This window comes from Siphateles boraxobius, unplaced genomic scaffold (genome assembly GCF_051911475.1).
Source record: "Siphateles boraxobius isolate OS27281-9 unplaced genomic scaffold, OSU_SipBor_1 8, whole genome shotgun sequence".
Lineage (NCBI taxonomy): Eukaryota > Metazoa > Chordata > Actinopteri > Cypriniformes > Leuciscidae > Siphateles > Siphateles boraxobius.
Genome location: NW_027509208.1, coordinates 39,356,364 through 39,368,679, shown reverse-complemented (window position 1 = coordinate 39,368,679; position 12,316 = coordinate 39,356,364). Strand labels below are relative to the sequence as shown.

The window sequence follows — 12,316 nt, the reverse complement described above, 5'->3', positions numbered from 1 at the left end:
CTGTAGGAGCGTTGGCGGAGTGGTTGGCGGATCATCCGGTGATGCTGAGCAGCGTTCTGCCACTGGTTTTGCAGGCATTGGGTAATCCAGACCTGTCTGTTTCCAGCGTCTCCACACTAAAGAAGATCTGCAGAGAGTGCAAATACGACCTGCCTCCGTACGCTGCCAATATAGTCGCTGTGTCGCAGGTAATACATGCTCTAATGATGATACTAACACATATGAGACACACTTACACAGTTTTTCTCCTCTGAACTTCTTGTCTTTTTTTTCTTGCATTCAGGAAGTGCTTATTAAACAGATTCACAAGGTGAGTTTGTATTTATTTTGATGAATAAACCCATTTGGTTTTGCTCAGATGAAGCTGATTTGATAGAGCTGTAAATGTAAATTTTTTGATTATAGTCAACTGTTTTGAAGTCAAAATCCACTTTGCGTAGTATCCTGATCAGGGGCTACACAAAGCGTCAAATGGTTTATTGATCAACATTTTGAAGCGTTGATCATTGTAGCCAATCAGAGACACATATGTTGAGCGCTTGAACGCAAGGGCCAATCAGAGGTGTTTAAGAATCCATTCAACAGCGCTCAAAATGGTAAGGGGAAATGCTGGATTCGTCACATTTCTAAAATTTCACTACCTACTTGGTATCGAAGTCGTTACTTTTCACAACACTAGTTTATGTACTAATATATCAATACATATCACAACACTAACATAAACCAATTTCAATTTGTATGTACAGTATGTATTTAAGGCTGAGATGCATGATTTATTTTGAGATTGAATGGGTTTGTTCTGTATGGACATATGTTATTAATTTTATTTGTGCAGGTCTTTAATTTGATTTAAAAAATTCAGCAGATCCCTGGCCATAATTGTTTATCAAACATGAAATATGGTTGGCAGTGATTTTTGGCACTTCGCACAGCTTTTCCACTTTCAGTGAGGACAAAAACAATACATGAAGCCGGAAATCCATCACGCCTGGTGTTACACCTGTTCCTTTTCAATCTCTCTCTTTCTCTCTAGACGAGTCAGTGCATGTGGTTGATGCAGGCTCTGGGGTTTCTGTTGTCTGCACTGCCGGTGGAGGAGATCTTGAGGAACCTTCAATCTCTGATCACTCCGTACATCCAACAACTGGAGAAACTAGCAGAAGAGACGGTGAGACATCAAACTGCTCACCTTAAGTCCTCTCAGTCCTCTGGGTTTGTTTATCCGTGTGTTCGTTTGGCTCGGTTGTGTGTGAACAGACCCTGTGTCTGCGTGAGAGTGTCACAGGATGGAACATTTCTCAGCAGGAACAGATGGGCATTACTCTGGGCGCTGGAAGAGTAAACTGCAGGAGAAATCCGCTTAATGTTACAGAGAGCCCTGCATGGATTCACACTAAAGGGATAGTTCACCCAAAAATGAAAATTCTATCATTAATTACTCACCCTCATGTCACTCCAAATTCGTAAGACTTTCGTTCATCTTCGGGACACAAATGAAGATCTTTTTGATGAAATTTGGGAGCTTTTTGTCCATCCGTTGACCGAACAGGGACAGAGATCTCTCAGATTTCATCAGAAAGATCTTTATTTGTGTTCTGAAGATGAATGAGAGTCTTACGAATTTGGAGTGACAGTAATTAATGACAGAACTTTCATTTTTGGGTGAATTATCCCTTGAAGTAAGTGACATTTCAAACACAATTTTTGCTGCACAAATAGAACTGTTGTCAAAAAAAGCTGAAGCAGGATCAATGTAAAAACTGATAAAACAGCAGATCAGGGGACTGGCATTAACTATTGTATAATTTAAAATTATATATATAATTAGAAATAACCTTCAAGCATTCTCTCTTTTACTGCCAAAACATCCTGGATGTAATGGAATGAGTGCCGTCCTTATTTATTTTGAAGTTTATACATGCTGAAAAATAGCAACATTTTTTGTTAGTGATGCACCAAAATTTTGGCAACTAAAAATATCTGTTTGGAATTTTTTTTTAAATGTTTTGAAGGCCGAAATCATTGACAGAAATGGTGACATTCATTTAATTTTCATGTTTTATGAAATCACTCAATCAGTGTTTCAGCTGTTTAAAGATCAATAAAACAGCTTGTAAACAATATGTAACGTTACATTAACCTCATGAAAAGCTATTGAATAACTATAAACTCGTTAGTTCGAAAAAAAATAACTAGAGAGCAGCATTTTCCTATATATGTATGCACAACATTATATTTAAACTTGACCTGTTGTCTTCATTATTTAATGTATGTTCGAATAAATGTCATGAAAAACTATTTTTTATTATAGCCACTGTTTAAATGTGTATAAATGTTTCCCCTTACCAAATGTGTCTTTTTTGTGTGAACAATCCCTTTAATAAATTGTTAAAATAGTCCATGTGACTACAGTGGTTCAACCTTAATATTATGAAGCGACGAGAATACTTTTTGTGCGCAAAAAAACCCCAAAATAACGACATTATTCAACAATCAATGGAGGGACAGAAAGCTCTCGGATTTCATAAAAAAATCTCTTAATTTGTGCTCCAAAGATGAACGAAAGTTTGGAACGACATGAGGGTGGGTATTTAATGACAGAATTTAAATTTTTGGGTGAACTGACCCTTTAAAGGATTAATTCACTTCAGAATTTAAATTTCCTGATAATTTACTCACCCCCATGTCATCCAAGATATTCATGTCTTTCTTTCTCCAGTCGAAAAGAAATGAATGTTTTTGAGGAAAACATTCCAGGATATTTCTCTATATAGTGAACTTCAATGGGGTACAATTGCAGTTTCAATGACGCTTAAAAGGGCTCTACGTGATCCCAGCCAAGGAATAAGGGTCTTTTCTAGCCAAACAATCGGTCATTTTCTAAGAAAAAACAAAACAAAAAATTCTATGCTTTTTTTTTTTTTTAACTACACATGCTCGTCTTGCACCAGCTCTGCGATGCGCCACACATTACAAAATCACGTTGGAAAGGTCACATCTTGGATGAGTAAATTATCAGGACATTTTTATTCTCAAGTGAACTAATCCTTTCATATGTATTTGAAAAGTTGAATTCTCTTATGTGCAATTTACAACTAATTTTTAATTTGGTGTTGATTGGTAAATACATTTGATTAAATAATTGATTATTAAATAAACTTTAATTTCAGTTTTTGGCTAAAAGAAAACTTTTGGTGTTTCAATGAAAAATTAATTTTGGTGTATCACTATTTTTCATTTCTCTCAACATATAACGGAAGGAATAAAACTATTGAATTAGTATTGCACCCTGCCCCGTATCTACAGACATGAAGGATAACTCAAATTTTGCAGCTTTGCCTTTTTTCAAAGTGTTTAGACTTACGATATTCATCTGGCTGAGATAAAAAAAAAGAGCAAAAAAATCCATGTCTTCCATTGAAACTGAGACCAGAATATAACAATGGCTCACTTCAGTGAGCAACTAAAACACCCTAGCAACTACATTGCAATGCCCTGGAAACCATATGCAAACGTTGAAATCATAATCTATCTTCTAAATACTTTTGCATTGTAATTATTTTTCATCTTATCAAAATGCTTGGAAATCTAAACTGATTTCACTCCTATTTCCTGTTCGGCTTCATATCTCGTCTCTCTCTAAATGCTGCATGTCTATTTTTGACTTTCGTTTTCTAATATCTTTCCTCCCTGTCTGGTCCTTCCCAGAAAGACATTACATCAGCCTTAGTAAACAGGCTATGATGGGGCGCTCACACAGCGTCCCCTGCTGGTCACAGACACTGAGTCTAAACACTCACGTCTCATGTATCGGCTCTGATGTTATTTTCAGACGGGGCTGTCAGTACAATGGCTAAAAATACCCAAAGTAAACAGGACCTCAGTGCACAGTTCTCCACATATTCTTTATAAAACAAACGAAACCAGTTCTGATATCTGATTGGATGAGCAGTTTAATAGACACCACATACATGCATGCATCTCTAACATATCAATTGAAATCTACATGAATGATTTTTACCATTAAACGTATTATTATGTACGTATTTTATAGTATAATGTTATAATGTTATTACAGGTTAACCTTTTGAAGGCAAGGTCATTCGTGCACAGATGTCTTTGTTAAATGTTTAATTGAGCGTCTCTTTCCTTTTGTGCTTGTGTGCATGATGTCATAAAGAAAGTAAGACAAAGTAGCGACTCTCTTTGCCTCTCCGCCAATCACTGAGCTGTTGTCATGGAGCTAACAGCAGTAATTAGACTGTTGGCCTAATGGATGTTTAACGACTGTTTAATTACCGCTGATGTTCCCGGGAGTGCCGGTTCAGAGCGTACGCCCACCCCACCCGTCGGGTCTCGTTATTTTACATGATTGAAGGGATTTTTCTTGCTCGTTTCGTTAAATGTATTGAAATGTACTATGTCACAGTGTTATTTTAGTATCATTGAGATACTATTTTAGTTTTTATTATTAGTTTGAATTAGTTTTTATTTGTGTATTTTAATTTTAGATAAAGTTTGAGTCATTTTGACAGTTTTATATAGTTTTTATTCATTTATTCAGTTTTAGTTTTTGAGTTATTATAGTACATCAAGTTAAACTAAATGAAAATGAGAAATGCTTCCTTGGCAACTAGTTGAAATAAAATAAGTTGAATTTTTTAAATATTTTATTTCAATTCACGTTTATTTTATTTCAGGGAACAAAAATGATTTGTATTTTTATGGTTTTAGTTTTAGTTAACTATAATATCAGTATAATTATAAAATATTGTACTTATTAAAAAATACATACTTGTAAATAATAATTAAAAAATACTAAAATTCTATTTCACTGTAAAATAACGTATTTTAAGAAAAATAAAAAAAATATTTTACAAACTGTAAAATTAAAATACTAATTTATTATTTCATCTCAATGTTTTTATTTTCGCACTAAGCCATATTTAGATTTTATTTCGTTTAATTGTTCAGCCCTGATGAACAACAGTTTGAGCTATGCTAATATGTGAAGTATAGCCACTCACAATTGATGTCATTATAAACAGTGGATTTAGTACCACTTAGTACAGTAGCAAAAACAGTCGGTTTAATCCAAAGTGTGATTAAGAGGGAAAATGGTCATGGACATCTGCATGAAATCTCAACAAAATATAAATTGTAATTTGTTTGTAAAATATGGCCCTTTTAAAATGAAAAACATATTAAATAACAATCTCTTTTCAGCCCAACCCCTCGAATAAACTGGCCATTATTCACATCCTCGGTCTGCTGTCCAATCTCTTCACCACGTTGGACATCACCAAACAGGAGGAGGAGTCAGGAGAGAACGCCCCGCCCATCAAATCAGCCCCGCCTCAGACCGGCCCCAACCCTGTAAGCACACCTGCTCTCCACGGTCACACCGAAGCATGTGTTTCCGTGTGTCAGAGGTGGACTATAGTGTGTGTGTGTGTGTGTTTTAGGTGGTGGTGGTGCTCCAACAAGTCTTTGCACTGATACAGACGGTTCTCAGTAAATGGCTGAATGACTCGCAGGTTGTGGAGGTGAGATTCATCTCAAGCTCCTTATTCTGCATCACCTTTAAATTGTACCATAGTCATTGCTCACTATGGAAGCAGTTTTTGTGTGCAGGACAAATTAATCCTGCTCTCTCTCTCTCGCTCTCTCTCTCTCTCTCTCAGGCGGTGTGCGCCATCTTTGAGAAGTCTGTGAAAACTCTCCTGCATGATTTTGCCCCCATGGTGTCTCAGCTGAGTGCGATGTTGGGACAGATGTACAGTACCATACCGCAGGCGTCTGCACTGGACTTAACCCGCCAGGTACACGACACGCACAACGACAAATTAATGTTTATACAGGCATTAATGTTTGAGTTCCTGCGGGTCCTTAAAAAGTTAAGTTTGATCAAGTTTAAGGCTAGCCTGGAGGCCAGGCCGAACCCCGCCCACAACATTTTTAGGTCGGGAAGTTCGGTCTGGACTCGATCCGTTGAGGAGCTATTATGCCCGAACAAAAATTGTTCGGACCAATCAAATTGTCAGGGCGGGCTTTATACGATGATGGACAGATGAGCAACCATAGACATCATATCTATGTGACCAACGGTAACGTAACCATTCACGTCATCAGAGGGCTTGGGTTGAATTCATGGCTGCCGCTGGAGAATTGAGTTGTGTATATTCCGCTATCGCGTGTGTTATAGAAGATATAGACAGCACATTAATTTTAGAAGAGGAACAGAGAACCGCGATCAAGGCATTTGTCGATGGGAAAGATGTTTTTGCCGTCCTTCATACGTGATTCGGAAAAAGTTTGATCCATCAACTTTAATCTATCTCTCAACATACGTCACTTACTCCGTTGCTCTGATTGGTTCTAGATCTATCCAATTGAGTGCAGAGGCCTTTTATTTCCTGGTTCGGTTGACACACGCCCCATAATCACAGCCCAAGGGAGCAGTTTCAGCGACATTCTGACTAGAAGTATTCTGACTGAGTATGATGACGTCAGGCTAGTTTAAGGCCGTAAAAGTCTCAAATATCTTACATGGCATAGCAAAGTCTTAAATATAATTTTAAGAGATCTTAAATTCAGGGTCGTAAAAACAGGAATCACGATGACGCGACACCTAATGTGATTATTAAAACTTCAAAACAGTGCTGTGTTCTGAGGTAAATGCGCTCATTGTATGTGCGTAGCCCACATATGATGGTATTTTGACCAGCTGAGAACTCCTGAAGAGCTTTTAAAATGTGTAAAGGAGTCAAAACAGCAGCAGGAATCTCTCCTTCACACACACACAAACGAAGATCTGATGTGCCGCCATTGTGTAATGACGGTCCACTAGCGCACGAGCGCAAGGCAATAGGCTTCACAAATGGACCAATGAGCAAACACTGTGTGCAGGCAGTGCTCATGGGAGTTGTAGTGTCACATTGCAGTTAGATTATCATTTCAGATGCCTTTTGAGACGACTACAATTAAATAAACTGTATATGTTTAAAATTCACTGCTAAAGTGGCTAGTGGGGAGTGACTGTGTTACACGGCTCTGTTGAAATGCACTCAAGCCCTGGGTGTATTTAATATGTTGATATTTGTAAGATTTACATATTTTAGGCCCCCTTATTGAATGAGCAGCTGGATGTAGTAAAGCATAGGCATTCCAAACTAAGATTTTGATTGTATTTTGGGGTTGTTTATTATTAAAAGTCTCATATTATGTGTAAAAAAAAAATTCTGGATATTATTGGTATTTTGGTTACATAATTACCTGTATCTGGCATTTAATTCAGCGTAAACTCTTGTAGCTTCTTTCTGTGCCACCGTCTCACAGAAATGAAAGACTAAGAACATGAACACATTGATCATATAAATTTACCAGTATTGGCGCAATAATCTTATTGCCTTTCTTTAAACATAATATTATCGTATAAGCAAAATCCAATATTGATCGCATTCTAATACGTATGCATTAATATATTAGTGCATAAATCAATTTCAATGCATATGTAGATATGAAATAAGACCTCTCAAGAGTATTTAAAACTTGCAATTATCATGTTTTGCAGTTGAATGTGTGCCTCGTATAGAATCTGACATTTTTTTTTTATTATTTTGAGATTGCATGGACACGGTATTTGTGCAGGTCTTAAAAAGTCTCAAATTTGATTTTACAAACTCTGCAGAAACTCACATGTGCTTTGCCGCTTCCCTTGTGGAGTTTCATTTGATTCATTTTGTTTTCTTGCAGATGGTCCATATATTTGCCAGTGAAACGAATCATTTCCCCCCAATCAAAGCGCTGTTTGAACTGGTCACTACTGTTACTCTGAACATCTTCCAGCAAGGTAGGCATGCTGGAAACAATCAGCTGCAGAGGGTGAAGGAAATCATGTGGTTTTGATGTCTTTACAGTCACTTTTTCCTGTGTTTTGCATGTATCTGTTTTTAAAACCCGCGCACACAGAAACAGAGTTCAGAAATTATCATGTTTTTGAAACCGTTCTTGTTTTCTGCAATGGTGTGGTGACTTTTGATCCTGTTATTCTGTTTGAGAGTATTACCCAATGAGTTTCTCACACACACACTAAATTCAAGGGCGTTTTCACACTAGAGTTTCTGATTTGGATCCGAATGCATTCAGTCTTGTTTACACCTGGTATTAATAGACATTTTGTGTGATCTGATTGATTGACAGGTGAGTAGGCGGTCCTTCACTGTTATCTGGGATGCATCAGAATGCATTGTGCAATGTTGTATCAATTATTTAACCATAACACAATTAAGCCCCTGTTTACACCTGTTTCTTTTACTCACCACTTGTAGTTGGATCACCTGAGACAGATCTTAATACCAAATGTAAATGGAGTCTTTGACGTCAAAGCCGTTTTCAGAATCTCTTTTCAAGACCATTTGACAATCTGCTGCTTGCTGTACTGTCCATGTGGCATCATACACATAAGCTTTCATTGAAATGATCTTGTCTGCAGAAATTTTATTGTATTATTAATCATGATTGTTCTCGTTTGAGAAATTTCTTTTTACATTTCATCAGAATTATTGTACTCTCATCTAAGCAAAAATCAAGAGAACATCAAATCACATGCAGGATTTATATTAACATTGTATTATTAAAACAACAAAACATAAATTCCTATTCACTCAAAACATATTTAGGCCTAAGTTTTTATGATTTATGAATTTGAATTGCATATAAACTTTCCATTTGATTGGATTACACTGTTTTAACAAACTAATAAACTTATTGTGGTGCATATTGGTCAGTTATACATAAATGAAATGGGTAAAAAAAACAGTAAGATGTCTGTAATAGTATTAATGAACTAAATTTGTTTTAGATGCACGATAACCTGGTTTATCCATTTATCATCAATAAATCCAGTTTCATTCTCATTTTAACTTATTGAATATTGCTTGTCCCACATCTAGCCATATTTTTACTGTTAATACTTTTAAACTCAATACATTTCAAGGGGTCCTATTTTGCTTTTTTCCATGTTCATCTTTTTTAGTGTGTAATGTTGCTGTTTAAGCATAAAAAAGGTCTGAAAAGTTATAAAGCACAAAGTCCCTCCAGCGGGAGTTATTCTCTTTATCAGTGTCACTGTTTCCGAACTCCCTGAAAACGCCTCCATTGTATGAGTTTTCTTCCGGGAACGAACCGAAACAATATTCCTCATTTAAATAATTCTCACCCAAGGCATATGCAGAATAAAGGGGCGTGGCCTGAATATGGGAAAATATGGGGGGAAAGTGTTTTTGAACATTCAAGCATAAAAAACCTTTTCTTATAACAAAATCAATACTTTGTAAAAGGCCATAATATTGCCTCCTTAATAGTTTTCACAATGAACAGATTTAGCAATTTGAATAAATGCATTTTGAAAATGTTTTTTTGAATCCAGAAATGTAGTTTATTAGTACTATTACAGAAATCTTTCTCACCCATTTAGTTTGTATGACTGACAAATATGTATCACTTTAAGTTTTTTGGGCTGTTTATGTTTTAACTGTGTAATCCAAATTAATTTTATATGAAATTCAAATACATACATTTTAAAGGTAAAATATGTAAGACTTTTTGTAATAAAATTCACAAAATCACTTGCACAGTGTGATATATTTTCTGCAGTTGTGTACTTACAATATCCCAAAAGTTCCCAAATATTTTTAATTTCAGAGAAATTCCAATTTTAAATAATGGCTCGTCCCTGTTCACTGTCGCCTGTCAATGACGTAATATCCGCGTTATCCCTGGTTTCCGCTCGTACTGCCATAGTAACCATGGCAACAGACGTTGACAACTGCGTTACGTCTAGCGGCACGCTCATGCTGTTGTTGTTTTGAACAAACATTATGGACCATGGCAAGCAGACTTTGGGACAAAAGGGGAAATTAAATGAGGATCAATATCAGCGTGGCGTTTTTGAGATGCCGAGAGCTAGCGTCTGCGATTAACTTCGACTTGACAGAGACGCCGCTCTTGCATCTACTTTATTAGACAGGTGAACAAATGTACATAAAACTAATCAATGTTATATAGCTCAACATGATGAAATGTTAGAATGTGATCAGTATGTTATTCTAATGTTGATCTAGCTTACTGCTAGTGTCATACAGACAAACTAACACATAGAATAACATTATAACTTTCAACACACTCAAATGCAGTTTAGTGTGATAGTGTAGACCAAGTGAAACAGCGCTGCGTTACCTCACAAGTTTCATTCCAGGGCTCGAATTTCGGAGCGGGATTGCGGGTATTGCGCATCATTTTAATCATTCCCTCAGGTCTTGCGTTTATAATGCGGGAAATTCCCGCAAACATTCATTCAATCTAGCATGTAGGCCTATGAGTAAATTTAACCTAATAGATTATAAGATCAAATCAGTCATTTTAAAACTTTCTGCGAGATACAATTTCACAAACAGCGTGAGTGATTCTCTCAATGCCGCGTCTTCTCTGTCTCTTAAAATAGGTTACACAAGGCGAGCCAATCGCGCTGCAGCTGCAGGCGGCGACTCTAGACTCTCGCGTTTCAGGAGTCGGGATATTTGATGGAAATGTCACTTGCACAATCGGGCCACTGCATCGTCACTATTGTTTATAATGTGTGCGTCTTTTTAAGTCTTACCTATTTAAACATTCAAGCGATTTTAACCCGCATAACAAACAGCTCGTGAGTAACAAAACTGAGTTATTTTTCTTGAATTATAGCGCTTTAACGGTCAAAAGCACACAACATTGTCTAAATTCCAGTCTTGGGGAGTATCCTCTCAAACACAATCGGTTATGTCTTAAAAAAATAATACAAAAAGAAAATGCATGTGACACTATAATGAAAACAGTATGGGCCGTTCACGTTACGTGTTTTGCGCGTTCATCCTTTGCTGAAACGTCTTCGTCTTCATGGAGAACGTGGCTCATGATTGCTTAGCAACAGGGAGCCCTTTTTAAAAGAGGAGAAAGTGGCGCGGACTGGCTTTACTCGCAACATGTGAACGTGGAACGTGACCCCATTGTAAAAACACAAATACAATGAGTGAGCAAACATTTAGCTAAACTTATTTTTTTTAAATTGTCTAAAAAAAACAAAAAATCCCCCCCATAAGAATGACCTAAAGGGGGATTTCCCCCCTATTTTCCAAAATGAAATTCAGGCCCTGGACTAATAAACTGACCTGTGTGAGTAGTACTTCAGCACTTTTCAGCGGGTAGTTCGGTAGAATGAAATGCCCTAATTCCTTTAAATCCGCGGGACTCGCTGATATCGGTCTCTCATTAGCAATCGCGCCCTGCTTCATTCCACAGTCATGTTAAAAACATCAATGTATTCACTCATCCATAAACATTATTAGATCCATCAGCATGACGACAAGTTCCATAATTCCGCTTATGCGTCATCAACCTACGCCTTTGTTATTGTAAGAGGTTAGCGACCCCTAAGCGGCGAAAAAAAATTACATATTGTAAATTTAGGCCTAAATATTTCTTTGAGTGTTGTAGCAAGAGGTTGCATGTTTGGATTTATTAGTTCGTTACTGCTTGTATTTTAAAAACGATTATTGGTGTCACTCATAAATTAGGGATTATGCTATGTGCATCTAATAAACTTGTCTTGGGGCTTCACTCTTTTCATGGCACCACTTCATCTTTACTTAGTGTAGGTTTGCAGCTTCTTACACTAAAAAATAAATTTGTGTAGGACTAAATTTTACTAATTTTCACAAATAATTACAAAGAAATTGCAAGACATTTTGAAGTAGAAAGACTGAAAGTTTTTTCTTGTGAATGTACTCCAATAATAATTTTTATAGTATATTCATTCAGTGTTCATGAACAAGATTTTGAACAGGATCTTGTCTTGTTCAGACTCAAACAGCCAACTCGTTTGGTGAATAACATGTAATGGCCAAATAAATGTTTTGATGGTATCGAATTCTGGTTCAACCAATAACAAGAAGTGTGAAAACAGCCTAAAATTGTCCAGCATGACTCCCTTCTTTACACACACATACACACACACACACACTTTTTATTTGCATGTACCCTCTAGCACACTAACCACGCTTGCATCCTCACTTCCTGTTTGTCATTGTTCACGTTCTTCTGTTTTAACCACATTGTTTCCAAATCAGCAGAAATGTGAGATAACTCTTATCCCGCTCAGGTGACTTGGCCGAGAGGATCTGCCGTGGCCTGTGTGTTTGTTTGTTGTTTGTTTTCTGTGAAGGGGCGGGGTTTGGTGGGCTGGGCGGGGTCTGGGTTTGTGGGGGCGGGGTCTTGTTTG

At 36.9% G+C, this 12,316-nt stretch overlaps 1 protein-coding gene across 1 annotated transcript in view; it reads left to right on the top strand.

Moving 5' to 3' along the window:
• ipo13b (importin 13b) overlaps positions 1-12,316 on the top strand; it is a 46,042-nt gene that overhangs the window by 28,158 nt on the left and 5,568 nt on the right. The window contains exons 9-15 of the mRNA XM_077220939.1: positions 7-188; positions 284-310; positions 1,034-1,168; positions 5,227-5,376; positions 5,466-5,546; positions 5,685-5,822; positions 7,756-7,852. Coding sequence (XP_077077054.1) covers positions 7-188; positions 284-310; positions 1,034-1,168; positions 5,227-5,376; positions 5,466-5,546; positions 5,685-5,822; positions 7,756-7,852 — 810 coding nt within the window. The remainder of the gene's footprint in view (positions 1-6; positions 189-283; positions 311-1,033; positions 1,169-5,226; positions 5,377-5,465; positions 5,547-5,684; positions 5,823-7,755; positions 7,853-12,316) is intronic.